The 21524-nt window shown below is 42.0% G+C and overlaps 1 protein-coding gene across 2 annotated transcripts in view; it reads left to right on the top strand.

The window, feature by feature from the left end:
* The window catches only part of cib2 (calcium and integrin binding family member 2), a 37745-nt gene that overhangs the window by 14218 nt on the left and 2003 nt on the right, over window positions 1-21524 (top strand). For both annotated transcript variants that reach the window (XM_035395177.1, XM_035395179.1), the window contains exons 3-5: window positions 12481-12592; window positions 18440-18587; window positions 18754-18949. In XM_035395177.1, coding sequence (XP_035251068.1) covers window positions 12481-12592; window positions 18440-18587; window positions 18754-18949 — 456 coding nt within the window. The remainder of the gene's footprint in view (window positions 1-12480; window positions 12593-18439; window positions 18588-18753; window positions 18950-21524) is intronic.

Genomic DNA, 21524 nt, shown 5'->3' with positions numbered 1-21524 from the left:
TTTTGAAACGGGGAACTGATAAAAAGTGATTACAAGCTGTTAAGCCGCAAAGGATGAAACTCATTACAAATGAACCACTGAGATCAACAAAAACAGTTGGGTGTAACGTGGCATATTTATTGTAGGCTGCAGAGATATACCTGTTCCCTGATAAGGAAATTTTGAAATATTGGTGCACAATATTGGAGTTTTTATGGAGTTTTGCTTAATCTAATCTGTTCATGCACAGTTGTCTCAAATGGAATTATTTTTCATAAAATGTGGCTAGGTTTGCATTCATCAGCATATGATATATGAGGTCAGTGCAAAAAGGTTATTTTGCATGGTGATGAACAGAAACCCTCTGAGTTGCTGTGTCAGACTGTGTAGTGCCCTACAATGGCTACAGTGTGGAAAGTATCAAGGTATTTTCCTGTGCCATGATCATCCTAAACAACATAATATATTCCTCAGCACGCTAGAAGTGTGAACGACTGACTCTCCATAAATAGTCACGATTTCTAAATGTGAAATTGATTGGCGAGTGTTAATTAACACATGCTGTGATTAAGAAAAGGGGTTATGGCAAAGGAAGAGGAAGGGTAAATATGGATTATGAAAATGTATATAAATTGAAATATTAGTTTCAAACGCCATTTAGCACAACATTCAAGCTGCCAGAATGGATTTTGAACCCATTTGAATGCACGGCACATTAATTCAACATATTAATGATTTTTCTGAATTGATTTATTTCTGTCATAAGTTATATTATAGCTTGGTCTATGCCAGTGCTTTGGGTTCATTCAGCATTGTGTTGTGGAAAAATTCAACAACATGTGAAAGTGCTGCACATACACTGTAAGGCTGTTAGTGACTGTGCCAGCTGCACCTGTCACTGGCAACCCAGCACAATGGTGCATGATTGGCTATTGCAGGGCCCAGGGAAGGAGAATTTCAGTTGGCAGGATGACCTCATCATGCATGAGTCACTCCTTTGCTTGACTGGGCACTTACTACCTGTTTGCACATAAAGTGTATTCCTTCCGTGATGCAGCTATTTATTGCAGCTGATCCCAGCTGTAATTGGAAGTACGATTTACCCAGTCAGGAGATCTGGCAAAAGGGTGACAGATTCCTTATTTTCCTGTGTTGTGCAATTTACTGTATTTACCCTCTCCATCTTTCCTCATGTTTACATCCAATTGTATACAACATACCATAAAAGGGTGACACATCCACACTGTGGAGAGAAAAAATTCCCATAAAAACACTAAACAGAATATAACTTAGGAACATTTCTTGAAGACCCCCCTCAAACACTCAAACAACACTAACAACTACCCTCCCCCCCCACCCAAAAAAACCCCACTCCTTTCTCCAAATAAGTGTGCTGCTACCGGTCCTGAAACCCTTGAGACCCTGTAATAGCCCACGTTTACACAATGCTGATTCAAATGTACGTACTGTAAAAGATAGAGTTATATTTAAAATTTGCTAGCATTCTGTAGAGAGTGCTGGCACTGGGCAAGATGGAGTGTTTTTCAAGCTAACCACCTATCACTGCTGCTCTGTGTTACATTCCAGTTATCGACTGCAAGAGCCTCCACTCCCTCTTTCCCTGGCTGCTCCATGAGTACAAATAGCCTCAGTCAGAGTTATTGATTCAGTCATATTTTTGGGTTGTGGATCAGAATGAGGACCACATTCGTTATACCAGTAAACCATCAAGAGCTTTTTACAGATTGGTTAAGACTTTTTTTAGACCATTGCTGATCCTGGCTCATTGCAATTACATCACTATTATCTGTGATGCTTCTCAATATCCAACAGATACATTTTTTTAAATATTTAATTTATTGAATTTTATGATTATGTGATGTGAACATAATTTCAGAGATATTATTATCATGTTCCATCACAATACTTCAAACATACAGTAGAGAGATTTTAAATGTTATTGTTCTATAGGTTCTATGCAGGTTTTGAGATTAATATCCAAACAATCCTATATGTGGTCACATATATTTTTCTTATCACATTAGTTTTTTGTTGCCACACCTACATTCGTTTATTGTTGCCACATACACAAGGCAATCAAGAAGCTCATAACCTGGCCAATCAGGGTATGACTTCTAGTTGAGGAAGCTGAATCCAATTTGTGAAATGAGACGACATACATACCTATTATAAAGGGCAGGGTAATGTCACTAAGAAGGTCAGGTACATTGTGCATGCAAATGGCCAGTAGGGGGCATTTCACTATGCTCTGGTATGATGGTGATGAAGGAACAGTAGGCTGACGTAGTTTTAACTTTTTGACTGAAACTTTTAACTTTTTTTGTCACTTGCATGCAAGCAACTGAAACACATACACAAACTAACGAGCTGTAGCTTTTATTTACTGCCCAGGAATGAGAGTAGGATGAGGGGTTTGAGCCTGATGTATCAAGTGCTGCTGATGGCAGTGGACCAGTAGGGGGCACTCTTCCCTCTGGGCAGAAGTGGAATTAGTGGGGGTGCCATGGGTGCAGCACGCCCATATGAGCAGCCATGGGAGGCCCCCTGAGAGCCCAAACATAGACACTAACTTTGGCCAGTAACATGTTGCAATGTTTACATTAAAACAAATATTTTTCACTCAGAGTTGATGTAGGAGTGTATTATATATTTAAAGTGGACTTGCTCTCATCATGCCTTGTACCCCAGATGCCCACATGCTGGCTGCTCTGCTCTCCTAGAGCAGTACAAACACAGCTGGGAAATGTTAGCACACGGCTCCCTCCCTGCGACCCGGCTAATGGATTCAGTCATATCAGAATGTCCTGCCAAAATCCTCCAGGTCATTGTCCTGCAGTAATGAGGTCCTGTTGCCGGGGAAGTAGAGCATCAGAGCAGATGCATGGAGCTGTGCAACCTCTCTCTGCCCCCAGCTTTGTCTTGGGTATTTACGCAATGAATTTTGTAGTAGTGATGAAACTTGGTGCTTTTAATCTTCTACTGGCAAAAATGACTTGCTTGGTGTGAATGTATGAACTGCAGTAGCTGCATAGCTAACCATTTTTTCCTTAGCAAACATCAACAGCCTGTTTCACTTGCTACTGTCCTCACTCAAACTGCTGAAAAATCACAATGAAAGCAACAAATCGGTCAAGTTGGCTGTGACTTGGCTTTTGAACATGGGATTGTGCCCAAAAGGGCTACCAAAGTCATATAACTCTGCCCTCTTTCTTCCTGGAGGTTTCTCTATCGATCATATTAATACACGGAGGTTTGGACAGCTCAACCACCAAGATGGATTACAGCAGCAGTTGAAATGTCTGGCAAGAGAACGTCCGGACACAATGATTTACTGGCTTTTGTGCTTAACAGAGGACCTGTCTGTGTGTTCTCCTGATAAATTTACTACTATCTCTCTAGAAAGCTCTGCTAAACTGCCATTTTCTTTAAATGCCTAATACCTTCATCAGCCTACATTTCTCTTGTCTCCTTATCATCTATGTTTTTAACCTATTCAAGGAAATATTTAATCTTTTCTTTGTTGAGAATTTTCAGGATTAAACATTTTTAGAGAAAGAGAGAGAGAGAGAGAGATTTTCTCACTCAATTTGTATTGTGTTTAAGGACACATTGAAAGATATTTTAAAGACTCTTTACATGATTCATTATTCATTAAGACTTGACCTGTCTGTAGCTTCTTCTGTGGCCTTGCAAGGGCTCACTTTCCCAGCCAGTCCAGCCTTACAAAATATCTGGTTACTGTCACTTTCCCCCGGTGACTGTCACTTTTGCCCGGTGACTGTCAATTTCCCCCGGTAACTGTCACTTTGCCCCGGTAACGGTCACTTTGCCCCGTTAACGGTCACTTTCCCCCGGTAACTGTCACTTTCCCTCAGCAGCTGCTTGCAAATGATGGCAGCCATTTCCACAAGCGTTGATTCCTGAAAAGCACAGCAGCTGCACCCTCTGAGTTAATATGAGGTGTTTCGTGTCACGCATTTGGTGATTGGTTGCAACAGCGGCCAAAGGTGATATTAGTCAAGGAACTATGGTGTGTTTCTTTGCCTGGCTATGATCCATCGCAAATGCTCATGTACCGGAGATGCATAAATAAAACAAATCGCTTGCTTTCCTTTCTAATGCGCTCAACGCATCGGTCTTTGGTTTCAGAATATACCATTAATCGCTGTTATTTGGGGATCGAGTGACTACTTTAAAAAATTAAAACTAGATAAGGGAGAGAACAGGGGAGGATTGGGTTGCAATCAAATGACCTAATTAGGCTAATAAACCAGGCCAGCCCTGGGCTTGGATCTGCTGACCCATGCAGTACCTCCCTCTCACTGAATCACAGAGAAGAATCTTCCAGAAGAAGAAAAAAAACAGGATACAATTAAATCTCTTCTCGGGGATGGGGAATACCCAGGGCTGCCATGACTACAGGCCTTTTGGGTTTTACTCTGCTCATCAGAACCATTAGTTGTTTAATTTAATTCCTGATTTGGGCAGATCCCTTTCCCCAGAGCTCCAAGGCAGTGCATCAGTCTGTATTAGCACAATTCCTAAGCCTGGTCCTGGAGAGGCAAGGAGTCTGTTGGTTTCTGTTGTTACCCAGCATTTTGTGAATTGAATAAAGCAGTTGATTGCATAGTTAACTCCAACCCAAAAAGAGGACAGGGAGCCAAAGGTCTAAAATCTATGGATCTCTGTGTCCCCAGAGATGGCCAGTGTTCAGTATCTGTATTCGGAAAATTGGGCTTGGAAAATGTGATTTGAAGGCAGCGTAATTCTTTATTACATAAAGTGTCTACAGTGCAGTCATGTCACTTGAGGTTATCAATAGCCTATGACTTCGGGCCTGGCCTATTCAGAAATCACTCCACTCTATTCTGTTATGTGTAAAATACATGACATATTGTCTGAAATACAGTAGAGTGTTCCTGGTTCATTGTCTGAGTATATCAACTTTAAGCTGGCACATGAAAAATTGTATTCATCTTTCATGCATAAGCTTTCACCTTGGACCATAAAAGCATTTACTTAGCCATGTGCAATCTGTGTCTTGGATTTGAGCTTTCCCTAGAATGGAACCGTACGATTGTTTATGTGGAATAAAAAAAGGGCCACTCTTCTGTAACATACTGTACGTCTCTAGGGGCTGCAATGCTTATGTTCATGTGAAGTTGCCTGATGCATGGTAGCAGTGAGGTCAGCCATGTTGCTCTAGCAGGGTACACTGGGTGGCACTTCAACTAACTGTGTGCTGCCCTTCAGGGCTGTAGGTCACAGTAGATGCTAGAATGGCCAGAATTTGATTCCAGACCACGGTTTGTCATTTGACAACCACCATGGCCTGGCCGGTTTTTATAGACTTTAATATAAATCAGTGCTAATCTTCTACACATTCAGAGTCCTATAGGCCTGCTAAAGTTCTACACAGTCAGAGACTTACTTGCCTACCTTGCAGTTCATTCACTGTGGAGAGACCTCACTCTTCAGTGTCACAACTGCCCTTTTGAGTGTTACTAATGATGAGTTTCTTTCATTATGTCTGATGTCCGAAAGGACGCTAGTTTCGACGGTGCTTACTACTGACTGTCATTTGTGCACTGACCCATCTGTGTTGTATAAGGGCTGACCTTGCTGAACACAGTTTGCGGGTCATACAGTAGCTTTGTTTTGATAGGGAGGCTCCCCACAAACTAATGACAGTCCATTGTTTTACCACTAGATGGCGTAACAATGACTACAGCACCGACCGACTAAAGCATCTCTCGGATTCTGCCTGTTCAGCTTATGCTGATGGGAGGCTAAAGGGAGGCTCACGGATTGCTTACATTGTTTGCTACTTTAAATATAAAATCATTCAGTCAGCATCGCCCAGGTTCCTTGTATCTCAGCCAGGTTTGTGATATAAATCAGCTCCCTGCTGTTTTGTGACTCTGCCGGGGGCAGGAAGAGGAGGAGGGGGGTGGGGGGGGGGGCGCTGGCTCGGTGTAATGAATCCAGAGAGGTGACGCCTCCACAGGGCTCATGACGCACGCTGCCTGGAACGAGTGAGACAATCCTGTACAGGCTGTAAACAGGCTTATGACACTCAAGAGGACAACACCAACCAATGTACAGCTGGCAATACATGGAGGGAATTTTTTATAAAGTCATTAGCACTTCGCCCACCGCTGCCCTGCCACCTGCCAATAAGGGCTGGATTTTATGATGATTAAATAGGTGTTTATATTCTTCTGATGGGGATTTTCAATTAGCCCATTTTCTGTAACCAGTGTTTTCAGGTTTCACAGCTAAAATGGGCTCAGGTCAAAACTGAAGGAAATTACCACGCCAGTTTGCACTATGTTTATGTTATGTTATGTCTGTTATGTTTTTTATTGCACTATGTTTATTTTATTTTATTTATCTTATTTTATGTTCATTGTTATGCACCACCTGACCAAAACAAATTCCTCGTATGTGTAAACCTACTTGGCAATAAAACCTGATTCTGATTCTGATTCTGATCATCTTGCTTGCGTCACCCTCTGTGACCTTTTTCCTCCACCCCTTTGTAGCTAACTGAACAAAGAAAAAGGCCCCGAAGAGGAGATTACTGCCTCAATATACCTGCATTGTTCAGAATGCCAACGTGAAGAGTAGTTTTACCTTTGGGAGGAAAGCATGCCAACTGGCTTTCAAACAAAAAACAAAACCAATCACCAAAGTCATATTTCCTCCAGAACCATTCCCTGCCTCCCAGTCTCAATCTCAACAAGGACAGATACTGTGGAAGGTTTGTTGAAATCCCACTGCCATTGCTTATATTCCGCTTATAGTCCCTTTATGATCAAGGCAGAGTCAATGACTTTATTGGTGTTATAATAAAAACCCCATCTTAGTACGAAATAGACTGTGTGTGTGTGTGGGTGGGCTCATCCCATACTGAACTTGCTAGTGAGACCATATTTCCAGTGTCTGGCCTTTGAATGATTTATCACAGTGATAGTATGTTAAAAACAAAATAGCTATTAATGGAAATACTGATATTTATGAAACTAAAGTGTATTGTTCAGACAGTAGAGACACTGTAATGTCTGACACCAACTCAAATTTTCAAGATTTTCTCCCAAAAACTCATTTAGAAAATTTCCTTCCCTGAATGGCTTCTGATTATGTACAGGCATTTGCTCCATGGAGTTTTTAAAACCCCCTTCATTTGGACGGTAAGGGGGGGCTCAAGAGAAGCACCTCTGTTCAAAGTGTCACACCACAATCTGTATTTCCTTCATTTCCTTTTTTATGGTTGTGTTGTTAAATACAGCACACAAAATGTCACTCACGTGTAGCCTGGCTGCTGTATTTGGGTCAAAAGCAAATATAAAAAATTTTATATCTTACTTTGTGTGCTTAATTGAGTTCATTACCCCTCCATTTTAATCTTCTGTAACTAGATAACAATACTATTCAAAGTAATTGGAAATGGTTCAAATTAGTATTTTAGATAGCCATTAAAAGATGACAGAGACTCTGAACACAAAAAGGAAAAGGTTGAGAGGCTTTTTTGGCAGTTGGTCAGTTCGTCCTTCTAATATACTGGGTTTAAGTGCAGTGATGTACCCCCTGTCTAAAGATTCTCCTCCCTGTGCTGCCAGCACCCATTTCCTCTTCCTCCGCAGTTCACTGAGATGACCGAGGATGTTGCAGCATTTATATGGCCTTGCAAGTACAATTTCACATTCAAAGATTGGAAGGCAAGAAAAATCTGGGTATGGATTTGGTTTGAGAAGGGTTTAAGGATTTGATAAGGATAAGGATAGCATCTATTAGCAAATGTGCACACCATACAAATAGGGCTTCAGACTTTTCTGTTATGTGGCCCAATGTTAAAAACTGTTTTTTTCAAGCAAGCAAATACCTTGCATGTTCAGCATCATTTCATGTGAAAGGGCTTTCAGCCACAAAAACATCTGACTGAGCGTGACTGTCACTTTTCATGTTTTTTAATATACAGTATAGTACAAAAGCGCATATTCCAAAAAGCACCAAGCCTGTATTGGTTATGTTACTTCTGAGGCTTTTCTGTTCCACAGTCAAACTGTCAATAGGCAATATATTAGGATTTGAACCGCAAAAACTTACAAGGGTTATTTATTCATCGGGACAGTTGCGTTGGGGCGTTATGCTAATGGCGTGCCAAGGCGGCCATTATTTACTGGAGTTATTGGCTGAAATGATGTTTGCCTTTGCTCACCCCTGCCAACACCGGCGGGTCACTTCTTCAATAAACTGTCATGTCTGCTTCCTCCTCCTCTCCGTCCCACTGCCCCCAACTCAAGACGGCCACATTTGAATTAATTGTAGGACTTTGGGAATGCTCTGAATCCAAACTTCTTTTGCTTATCATTTTATAAAAATTAAGTTGGCATCATGGAAAATTGGTTATTATTACTGGATAATGAATATTCTGTATTATATATACAGTGAATGGGTGGAAAATAATGAGCACACACATAATTTATTATCAGGTCCCATTATAACATTATAACATCTTGAACATTCTGTGCCGGCCGTGCCTAACGCTGCACTTGTGTATTGATCACAGGCATGAATCTGTGGATAGGCCTGTGCTGTGCCAGCATGCCAGATGCTGTCTAGGGCCAGGCATGTTCAATTTACTCACCAATAATCATGGAGGGTGGGGGGCCGCTGCACCAACAGTGATTGAGCTTTTAAGACCCTTTGTTAAAGGTCATCCAGTTGTTAAAACGTTCTCCATAAATTCAGGAGTGTGATTACAATGGTCCGGTAGTGGCACTGATTTAGCTCCTATAGCTGTTATGGTTTCTACTTTATGTATATATAATATGTAATTCATCTACTATTGTTCATGTATTCATTATTATTGTTAATTTATCGTATTAATCTCATCAGATGGTGGGCAATATTTGCACTGGCACTGTGGTTGACTAATGGCAAAAATGGGCAGAATAATAACAACAGCAACGAAAACTACTACAAAAACAGCTTGTAGTGACAGCTCATGATTTATATGTATGCTAACAGCAAATCAGTCAAGAAGAAGTAAACAGACAGGTAGCTAAGCTCTTGAGCTGTGAAAGCAGAGTGAGATTTTGCTTGTGAGTAGAGAGTGGAGAGGAGCCAGACCTGATGTCACTGACTGACTTGGCAAAGTGACACATCAGGGTTCATCGCGAAGCAGAATTTAACCGAAGTTAATGAGATATAAGGTGCTAATGGCCACTAAAGCCTCTGCTTATTCCTCATCACTAAGCTTCTCCTCTAAGCCACTGTGTCTGTAAGAGCTTTTATTATAGTTTATGTGAAATGTGTCCATATCCAGAGCAGGGTCACAGACCAGCAGGACCACAAAAGGATATTATCAGGTTGGCTAAGCACTCTACTGCTGGCCTGCATTTTACACTGGACTGAACTGGGTGAAACTTTTCTTCACAGGATGAAACTGGGTAAAACTTCTCTTCTTTGGAGGAAAAGACTGTGTGCAGCTTTGGTTTCTGGACCAGCTTGATGATGATGATGACTGAAATTATATTATTATTATTATTATTATTATTATTATTATTTTCTTGCCATGAAATCAACTGTTTTAGGCTTTTACTTTTTTGTGTTGCACTTGTACTTGCACAAGAACATTGTTTTTTTATGTCATGCAAAATGTACATTCATTTAATGCAAAGCATCATGTCACAAATAATGTAGATTTGAATCTAATATATAGTGGCACATTAAAAAAGTATTCAGAAGATTCCAGAAAATAATGGTGCACTTGGGAATAGAATCTGTATGTTAGGTTGAGCTGTGCTTGCATTCAGAGTGACATTATGGCCACTCAGACAGATTGAGTGGTCATAATGCCGAGAGTGGTTTCTGCAGAAAATGTTCTTCCTCTCCATCACCTGTCGTGTCATAAAGACCCAGCTGTCTCGTCAGAGGCCTTGGTAGATGAATTCAGTGTTTCAGGCCTTAATAACAGTGCTACCAGTATTCATACGACAAAATAAACAGTAACCAGGGAAACTAATGGAGTCTGCAGCTTTTATGACCTACATAAAACATTCCAAGACCTTGTCTAATGCTGCCCAAGCACATATCGTGGCGCCATTATGCAAGACCAGCAAAGGGGCTTTCACCAATCACTGCAGGCCTATGATTAACTGGGCCCTGCCTGCTGATTCCTGGGGAGGTTGTCCATAACGCCAACCTTGAAGTCCAGACCTCTGTGATCTGTCGGAGGCATACTGCCCTTGTTGAATACCATGATGTGTAAACGATGCTGAGCAAATAACATTGTGTTGCACATGACTGATTATAAGGTGGTTAATTCCATAAAGCAAGACACAGCTAATGACAAAATCAATCGACATTTTGTAGTAATTTCTTTACAATATGGGGTAGTATGTATCTGGAAGGGGGTGTGGGTGTTTCTGCAATGACCAATACCTTTTTGCAGGCCAATGCTACCATGGTAACTGTATACATGAAATGAACCGGTATCTACAAGTTATAGTGTCACTGCATAGTGGAATGGATTTGGACCTGATTGGCCCTGGCACAGGTGATGGGTGGAAGTGCATTTACTGCTTGCCCTTGGTGTTACTGTAAGAGACTGCAGCTGTTTGTGTAAATGTTAACATCGCTAACACGATTTTATATGATGGGTTCCTGTTTACTGCACGCAAATGGGTTTAGTGTCCACACTGTATTGAATCTTAAGAGTGGATACGGCCAATTGCCTTAACACAGGTCCACACACATCATTTATATGGATCTGCCAGGAAAGAGAAGGAATGAAACAGAGCAGCATTAAAACGGCTGATTTAAGCTCTTGAATTGTGATGTGTGTGTGTGTGTGTGTGTGTGTGTGTAGGGGGGTTACTAATGCATAGTAATTCTTCAAACCACATTTGACCTTCAGCTTGCCAGCATATTTCTGTCATATTCTCTTTCATTATCTTTACAGCTCCTATAGCTTGTGATAATCTTCAGGTAAAGAACAATCACAAGGTTTTTTTCACTGACCTTTTAATTTCCCATTTTTTGTTTGAAATGGAAAAGTACCTCTCAATAAATAATTAATTTTTTTGTTGCTTTAGCCTTATGTCTCGGCATTTCTTTTTAAAAGAGCAAACACCAAGGATGCAGACAAGAGAAATTTTTATTCTCATCCTCTAGGTAATTATTTACTGCAGAGCATGACCCTGACAGTGGCTCCCTCAGTAGGTCTAGTGTTGCTTTCCTGAATGCTGTCTTGTGAACACATTCCTGAATTACACTGATCTACTCTTTGCATTTGACTCCTGGTTCTGCAAGTACTTAAATGACCTACTGTACCTGGCAGTGAAACTCTCATCAATAATCATTTTCTTGACGTTTGGATTTACTTCATTTGCTTTATAAATACGCCCCCCCCCCCTTGGAAGTATTGCATCGGGTCTCCTGCATCGGGTGAATTTTAAGGTGAACAGGTTTCTGAGAGTCTGGCATAATTAAACAAACAAAAATCTATTTTCATACAATCAGTTTTTTCAATGCATTGTCTGACACATTCACTGATGCTTTTATTCATTAACAGTGATAGCAGCTGTTTGTTGCATTGCGTAGCCAGAATCTGGAAACTCATCATCCAATCACTGCTGTCCCTTTAAATGGTTCCTCACTGACACTGTCTTATTACAGTACATGGAAAAAAGTCATTGCTAGCTTGATTTAATTTCACAGTCTAACCTGTGTGTTGTTCTGCTTTGTGCTTTTTTGGTCAAGGGTATGCAGTTTCTCTGAAATGGACACCAATGCATTGCTTCTGGTATTTCAACTTACACTTTGCGTTTGTTTTTCATTTTTGAGAGCACAATATAATATTTTTGCTAGCAGTTGTCTACTACAAGTACAGGTCATTTTCAGTGCATGCTTAAATGAGCTAAGTCCAACCGACTCTTCTATATTAGTATCGCAGTAAATTATGAGCCAGCTCCTCCAGGGCAAGTTATCCAAATACACATATTATTGGAGGTGAGTTATTAAGGAATGGTGTATTTTTTCTCCCGGAGAGGAGGCTAATATCTGTAGACTCACCATTTCCCATCAAACCCTTGGTGTTCATGGCTGTGATGAGTCAGCAGCCTGCTATCACTGTGCCCATTAGTCCGGAAAGTTCCGTGCCTGTTGCTTGGTGGGTGAAAGGATCATGACCTCCTATGTGGCATTTGTTGGGAGGGCTCTGTAGCAGTCGCTAGTTGCTACTACAGGGGGTCTGAGTCAGATTACAGGTATTATGTGGGGGCCAGCAAACAGGTTCCTTCTCATTTCCTCATAATCCAGCTGTCTCATAGCCAGCCTCACTGCGCAAATATGATCTGAACAGAATAAAGCTGTCCCCTAAATACCATTTACCTGTAATTTCTGTAGGGCTCGGCAGAAAATACATAGCCTGTTTCAGTCTCTAATGCTGCAATGCTTGTCTCTGTGCTATAGGTTACATGGAAGATACCATGAACTGGCTCCACATTTAGTACCAATGGACTACACCCATGACCCTGACGTCAAACTGCCCTCAGCGCTCATCGTCAACATGCCGGAACTGAAGGTAATGCTGAAGGGTTTTTACAGTATGCGGATTCTTTCTTGTGACTCCTGCTAACCTTCTCTATGATGGGGGGAGGCTGCAAACTGATGTCTGCTTGTTGGATCTAGGACAGTTTTACTTAATATACTAATGATTTTATTATTTTTTGCCATTTGCAATGAAGAGCTTTTTATGCCAGGGCACAGAGCAAAACGTCCAGTGTTAATTCATGGACATGAGTCCAGCTGGGACCGTATTGTATGTACTCTGCAAGAGTTGATTTAACAGTAAGCATTTTACTGTGCAGAAACATTGTAGGGAATACATGTGGTGGTGCAACTGTTAGTTCCTGTACAGTGTAATGATTGGCTCAGAGGGCATGAATAGCGTACTGTTGCAAAATAAAATAGTGCACTGCCGGCACTTGGCATGAGCCTCTCCAAGCTAGGCCAGAGTGCAGACTTGCAGGTTCTCAGAGTAGCCAGTAATTGTGAGAGAGCTGGAGATTTGTGGAGGGGGAGGGTTGGGAGGGTTGGGACTCTTTTGCCGTGGCACAAGCATTGGCAGTGCTGAGAATTCATGTGGCTTTTGGTTCATTAACACTCCTGTTACTCTGCCAGTGGGCAGGATCACACCTCCTGCTGAATCACCCCTGCCCGTGATTGGTCAGCTTCAGTCTGTTACACATGCAGCTGGGCTCTGTTGTTTGGAGGATCACAGCAGAGGATAGATAGATAGATAGATAGATAGACAGATAGATAGATAAAAACTCCTGCATGTGCAGTGGTGAGTGGGTTTCTGCCACTCAGGAGAGTGGACAGGACCATGCACATGTGACTGCGAATGAAAAGCAGAAGCACAGATTGGATTGTCATATGCCCCTGGCTTTAAAATGAAAGCACAACCACAGACTACTGCAGAATTTTAGTTGGCATTTTAGCATTGTTGTTTTGTTCTCATAATTACATGCCTCTTTCCCTAATGCTGCTTTAAGCTGCCCTGCTTATTCAAGACTTCCCAAGCAACCCATGCAAAGCTTATTCCTGCTAGTCTGCTTAGTCTTGTTAAATACGTATAAACCTTGGGCTGATGCCGCTTAATGACTGCATTACAGGTAAAGCTGGTACACGACGCAGCTCAGGTCTTCTGATACGCTTTTAGTCAGTATGTGCCAGTGTTGAGCGAATACTTCATTAAAAGCCTAAACAGAAGCCTGCAGACTTCTTTAGAAGGCCTAGAAGGCTTCTGCAGAGATAATGTCAGTGATAGGCTCCTTTCAGAGCGCGGTCCTGATGGATGGCCTTGCCAGTATGTTCTGCAGCATGCTGCATCATCGATACGGGATAGGATCCTCTGATCGATGGCCCAATTACGCCCATGCAAGGAAACAGTCGAGCCTGGCAAAGCATTAAAGTGCATTGAAACTGTACTTATTTCAAAATTATGCTAATTCAACACGTACGGCGGATAATGATGCAGGAGGGTTGCAGAGACGTCCTGCAGCCTCTCTTATACAGAAGGGGTTTAACTGTACGAATATGAGGCACCAGATGCAGACCACTCATGCGGTATCCCTGCATTCTGCAGCTTCTGATAAAGACGGCCATGCTATCAATAACTGAATCATTGATATACTAAGTCACATATTCCCTTTTCAAGGTGCCATTATCTTGGGCTGCTCACTCTGTACGCACTTCCCATTTTACCACCGAATCTTCAATCAAGCAGTCCATGGTTAACCCCTTCAGTTCCAAGGCACACTGGTGTCAGAAGTACAGAAGCATAAGTACAGTGAATGTTCATTTTCAGGCTTTTCAGGTTCAGATGAATCAGGTTTTAATGTTGTCATTCATATTTTGAGAAAGCGCACTACAATTTGATTGAACCTAGCACTTCAAAATGCTCTTGTGAGGTAGGCATATTGCTTTCAGATTTATGGAAGGTGTGCAGCATGTCCACCCACCTCTTAAACAACACAGGAGTCATTCAGAAGTTGGATCCATAAACTAGTTTTATGTCCCTGTGCAGCATCAGATAGCATGAATGACGGTGAAATTGTGTAATAAAGAACCACCCCTACCATCCCCCCTCCACAGGTGAGGAAAATGATGATCTTCTGGTGAGTGAATAGAGATGTGATTGTATTACAGATTACATCTGAGAACAAATGAATGCACAGGGGGCAATCAATTAAAGATTATCCACAGTTCACCATACAATAATCCCCGAACATGCACAATGGATCTAAACTAAATTTCAGTTTCTGGAGTAGATAGTAGATACACATTTGAAAGTGATTCACTGGGTATTTTATAATGAAAGATGAGGAGACATTATTGTCTGGAAACAGCTTAGACATTGGACAGATTCTCAGAACATGCTTTACAGAAGTGTGATGTGTTTTATTCCAAACTCTTGCTATTTAGTCACTTCCCTGTGTCCCATAGTTAATGTGTAAATTTTTGGTTTGATTCACTGTGATTGGTTACAAAAGCTCATGTTATTTTCTGATATTTCCTGAAAACTGGGCTGACTTATTGCTTTGAACTTCACTGCTTTTCTCAGACTTTTTGTAGAGGTATGAGCCTCTCACAAGGTTAGCTGACTCAGAAAAACACTTCCTGTTAATTTTTAGTCACCGAACGCTGACGCTAATGGCTCCTACGAGAGCAACAGCAGGGCACAAACACTCGGACGTCATTTTCTCTCAGAAGCATTTAATCAGTCTTGCCAGTCCTGGAGACCTGGGTCTTCTCTTACGGATGCTTTACGGTATGGGCATGTTACTATATCCTGGACGGACAGCACACAACTACTTTGTACCCTCTACAGTATGAATATATGATGCGCCAAGCACTTCAAAGCTCTTTAAAACAATACATTTAGCATTTGAACCGTGACCCTTGCGGCATGTAGCTCGATATCTAATCTCTTGCCCTTTTATTTTATAGGAATGAATAGGTCTTTAATGGGCATGTTAGCCATGCTGTCTGTGAAAGAACATTGCCCGTGGGGGATGTTACGTTCTCTGCTGCTGAAAGCTAATGCTGCATGAAAGCGTTTTTTACCCTGCCAGGGATTTTTGTTTGCCGCATAATTTCATGGTTGTGCAGCAGCATACGCTTCATTTCTGAGGCAAGGGGTGTGTTGGGACAAGCCAAGGCTTTCTTTTTGTTTAAATATATTATTGAATTGGAGAGATGATAGCATTATTCATAACAGCAAAACTGCCGTAGCAGTGAAGTCATAATTCAAAGGGAAATAATAGGAGGACCATTCATTAGTCTAGGCCAGATAAGTGGGAAGCGATGCCATGTAATGTCCCAATTAAAATTGCATGCATCAAACCCTGATGTCCTGGCTGCCTCCTACTCTGCCAGAGCTTGCCGCTTTCTCTATTAAATGTGTCCAACCAATCAGGACTGCCGGTTAACCGTATGATTCTTCCTGGATGAATTGCCACTGTATTCACATGCCCACTGTGTGAATGGTGCAATAGATTGTTTGACACCCCCCACCCCTAAATTGAATCAGCTAGCTGAAGAGGGTGCTGGGATACGGCGTGTGCTGATGAGCTGCATAAATGATATAAACATTTATGCGGCTCGTGAATCCTGAGAGAGGCAGCCGCAGCGTGCATGTTAACACGCACGTGTCGCAGTTCCCATTTTTTATGTTGCTGCCCTCACAGCACAATTCCATGATGGATTAGAACTTTAACACAATCATCCGTCAACCCCTCCCCTGCGGCTTATGTGTTTAGAAGGACTCGGGGATAATATATTCCCCCAGTAAAGCATAATGGAGCCTGCATGTTAAAAACGCTTGGGTGGTTGGGGGTTGGTGAGATTAGGGGGGTTAGGGGATGGGGGTGGGGTACAGTGGTGGAGGAATATAAGCCTCAGCAGAACTGGATGGAACTGAACTGAGACCACTTGAACAAAGATTAATGTCCCCCAACCCCTCATCACCACCACCTTCTATCACCACGGCGATATGCAAATTCCAAATGGCATCATGGGGGACATTAATCACAATCCGTACCTGAGTGATATCTGTGTTAATTAGCTTTTCGCTGGACGAGGAGCAATCCATTGCACTGTCGACATGCCCCTCCGTGTAGCTTGCTTGACTGCAGCATATATATGAACATGGATATGGTCTGTGTGTGTTTTAGGTATTGGTTGATAATGTGTGCAATGTGTGTATTTCCTGTGATTGACTTGCCCCCTACTCCATAAACCCACACAAACACGCACATACTGAATAGATGACGTGCAGTTTTGTTGAGAACAACCATATAAGTAAGGACAGTTAGGGCAATTCCAAGGGTCCTGACTGACAGGGGTCCTCAAAATTGTACTTTAATCATGCAGGGATGGGGTTGCTGGCATGGTGGGGCCCAATGTGAGATCTGGGGGCACCCCTGTCTGCTCAAAAGAACACACCAACATCGTCTTTGATCAGCTCACCCTCAGGAACCGTGAGTGAGATCTGTAGCCTTTGAAACACTGCAAACCCTGAAGGCTTTACATTTAAGGTTCAGCTCGAAACAAAAGGGAGCTGTGCTTAGAAATAGTATCTTTGTTTATTTACAGATACTGGGGAATTTCAATGCTGTGTAATACATTAGTGTGGAACTGTGTGAATTAGGAGCTCAATTCACAACTGGAAGTTCATAGGTTATAATCCCACATGGATCAATGCTACTGTATTTTTGAGCAGGATGCATAATCTGTAAGTTTTGCATATTTTCCTATGTTAGTCTTGTGAAATCTGCTAAGTGACTGAAATCTTGCACAGTATTGTGCTGGTGTATAACTAGTCAAGGGGCAAAGGGCGTGGAGACTCTGTGAGGTTTGTGGAGGTGGTTGGGTTTTCTCAGTCCAAAACAGACTTGGTTAATCTCTTGAAGGAATCAAAATGAACCCAGCACCCAGAAAATAGACTAGACAACTTACGTGTCAAAATGAACCCAGCACCCAGAAAATAGACTAGACAACTTACGTGTCAGCCCGCCTTGTATACCACCTATTTGTGTAGGTGTTGCCTAAAATAGAAATTTAACTCACGTAAATCTAAACATGTAAATGCTATTTCATAAAAAACTCAACTTGCAAATGTGAATTCAAATCGAAGAGAATGGATACAGCACCAACTGAACACGTGGGGAAATGCACATTGGATGAAAACATAGATAAATTCTCTCTCTCTCTCTCTCTCTCTCTCTCTCTCTCTCTTCCTCTCTTGCTCTCTCTCTCTCTCTCTCTCTCTCTCTGTCTCTCTCTTACACACACACATACACACACACACATATGCCTCAAACAGCCCACAGGATTCTTGAATTGAACACAGTTGTAATCGTCTCTTTTCCTCTGTCTCACACCCGCATTATTGTACACACATGTTCATTCCCTTCTCTGGATTTCACTGTATAGCCATCATGTTTCAACGGCAATGACACATAGTTTCAGCTCCATTACATATGTTACATAATGATGATAGCACTTGATTACTTGTTGAGGGTTGTATTTGTGCACACCAGTGCGTGACACAGCCTCCTAATTCACTGCATCCAGGAGGCTCTGGCTCCTAACACCGAATCCCTGCTCTCTCCTTGAACCTGCGCTCAGTGGTAATTACACTCCCTAGATTTATGACCGTTGATTGGGTTTTTAGACTGGTGACCACTCCCGGAGAATCTTCACAGCTTTGCTTTATTAGCCCTGTAAAGCAGTCACTAACAGATCAGCTGCTCTAAGGCCTCTCCCCGACTCTTCCTCTTCCTCTTCCTCCTGTGTACTGTTCAGCACATCAGTGAGGCCCTAGGATTGAGACGGGCCTTTCTCTGTTTGATGTGTTCTGCAGGAGAATCCCTTCAGGAGCAGAATTGTGGAGTCCTTTTCTGAGGACGGAGAAGGGAATCTCAGCTTCAACGACTTTGTTGACATGTTCTCTGTGCTCAGCGAAATGGCTCCACGAGAACTTAAGGCCATCTATGCTTTCAAGATATACGGTGAGCTGGTTTCTGTGGTCATATGCTGCAATAATGTGAATTAATAGAAAAACTGGTTGTCTTTAAACAGTTGTTTAAAATGCCTAGCAGCATAACCCCTTCAAGCAGATTAATGGATGCTTCTTAATGCTATCTTTGTGCTGATCTCTTGCTTTGATTTCATCAGACTTCAATACAGACAATTTCATCTGCAAGGAGGATCTGGAGAAAACCTTGAACAAGCTGACGAGGGAGGAACTGACGCCAGAGGAGGTGAACTTAGTGTGCGAGAAGGCCATCGAGGAGGCGGATCTGGATGGGGACAGCAAGCTCTCGTTCGCCGACTTTGAAAACATGATTTCCAGGGCTCCTGACTTCTTAAGGTACCAGCTGAAATGGCCCTCATTTCAAACCCCTGTGGCTGAGCAGATTGTTGAATACATAGTCCACTCACCCTTTCAGGCCTTCCAGCATCTCAGAATCTAAGTTCTGTTTTGCTGTTTGCCCTTCTAAAGTCACCTTTATGTGTCCATTCAATGAGAAAAATGAGAATCATTTCCTGGTTGCAGGTAGCTGAAGATTAAGTCAGGTAAGCTGAGCTGGATGGGATGTTTGAATAGTTCTGCGTAATGCTGCTTTTAGTAAGAGATGTATGAAATTCAGCAGGTGAACAGAGCTTGATCAAAGGGAATTTTATGGCAGACCCATCCATCACAGCATTCCTTTTGAAGACCCAGCCCAGCCAGTAGCACCTCGCTAGTAAAAACCCACATCGCTGGAGGGTTGAGTGATGTGGGCGGGGCTATCTGGAACGAACCTGTCAGTCACGGTAGTTGTTTTGAATTGGATTTAAACCCCATTTCACCTTTTTGATTGGCATAATCTGTTTCCTTGCTCACTAGAAGAGACCCCGGGCAGCGTTTAAGGTTGATTTATGTTCTGTGTGTGTGCTTGAAGGCTGCATTGCTTACTGACAGAATCCCATGGCATCTTTAGATGGCAGCGCTGTGCCCTGCCTAACTCACTTTTTCACAGCATCTCTTGTATCACAAGCATACCACCCGAACAAATGCAAGGAGCGCTGCAGTTGAAGCACACGCACTCCTAATTCCCTTCCCTGCGAGCCAGGGACTATTGTTCACACTACTTGCCACAGAGAACACCTCAGGACAGCTAGCAGTGATTGGATGAAAGCCGCATCTCTCAGTGATGGCAACTGATTGCATGTCTTTGACTGCTGAGGAGATAGGGGATGTTTTATGCAGCAATAACTGGAAGAATTCTCCTGAGATTTCTTCCCAACAGGTATTTATTCTCACTAGTGTTTTTTTGTTCCAGTCGCTGTTCATTTTTTGGATTCTTTCCAAGTTTTCCTATTTTAATGTAGTCCTATTTTTCTGTAAAGTGTCCTTGTGACAATTGAATAGTTAGTTAATAACAACCAGAGCAGGAATGCAAAGGCCACATTCTACTAAATTGCCAGTTACATTTTTTTGATAGAGTATATTGGGCTCAGACACAAACTTTGTCCTGCACAGTGACATCACCACACATTCTTATTCTACTCATTCACAGTGAGTGAAAGACTTGCCTAATATTTAATTTGCTGATTACCTCTCTCTGCTTTTGCCAAATAGTCTATGTCTTTAAGTATATGTACTTTCTGTCTTCGGTCACCAGGAGACAGAAAGTACTTTCACCTGAGGACACAGTCTGCGTCTGTTGACAGTTTTTCATTTGGCCAGACTACATCTAGGAAATGTGTTTACTGTGTTCGAGGAAACCTCTCTGCTGTGTTAATCATGATTTACGATAATAATCTAGGCTTCAGAGAACACTCTCGTTGTGCATTGAACACATTGCTTATCATATTTAATCCGTTTATGTATCCTCCTTTAACATCATAGATGCAGAACATTTTATTCTATTTCATGATTCCCATTTATTATAAAACATTAGCAGTTTATGGTGTAATTAATTGGTGGAGTGTTCTTTGTGAGCTGGTTTTATTGTTTTACAGTTAGGATTTTATAAAGTTTCATCAACCTTTATATAACGTTTCATCAACCTTTATTGGACTAGTCCTTTTGCACATCGCCCAGCACATTGTAGAACCACATGCCGCTTGCTCGGGACTGTCATTTTGCTGCAGAACACATTTTATGGTGTTTCTGCTCCCTGGGCCACAATTTTACAGAGAGCTAGAGCGTCACAGATGTGCATGTGTCCTGCAGTGGCAATTTGCATGTATGTTGGTGATTCTGTTAGAACTGCAAAAATACCCTTTTATTCTTACTGTGATTTTGAGGAATTCAAGTAAGGGACAATGAGCTTGTAAAGAAAGGGCTTGCTGTTTGAGAATACTGTTTAAAATAGATATACATGAAGTATAGAATATATAAAATATGCTTCTAATATGTATTACATGTATTCTCTTTTTTCTTGGCTGGATATGGAAAGACTTGCTATTTCATGGTTTTGGCAGAAGCAAAGTTCCCAAGATCCTCTGCTGCAACACAGCGTGGCATGTGCGGTCACCGGATCAAAGACCAACCTGAGGGAGAAAATTGTCTTGGAACTCTATTTCACACTGAAGCGTAGCCATTAGCGCAGTGCTTGTAGTTTAATGGGAGCATTAGCACTCTGCGTTGGCACCAGTGGAGTGATCTGTTCTTTGGGACTGGGCACATTTTTCTTCCGGGAAATTGCTTAGTAAATCATTAAAGGCAGTCGGCCTCGTTCCGGCACCAGAGTGGCACATAACGATTTTAAATGGAAAAGCCAAGAAAAGCATGAAATGCCCTGGGAGATTAATCTGCCCGGTGATCTCATAAAGCGCGACAAACTGGACAGCACGAGAGTGATTCAGGAAGCCGTGTGCGGACGCACCGCTAAAGTTCCTCCTCTGCTCCTCCTTCCATACCCCACACAGAACCCATCAATCCCTGCATGCAGACT

This window comes from Anguilla anguilla, chromosome 16 (assembly GCF_013347855.1).
Source record: "Anguilla anguilla isolate fAngAng1 chromosome 16, fAngAng1.pri, whole genome shotgun sequence".
NCBI lineage: Eukaryota > Metazoa > Chordata > Actinopteri > Anguilliformes > Anguillidae > Anguilla > Anguilla anguilla.
This window is presented reverse-complemented; position numbering and strand designations above follow the sequence as displayed.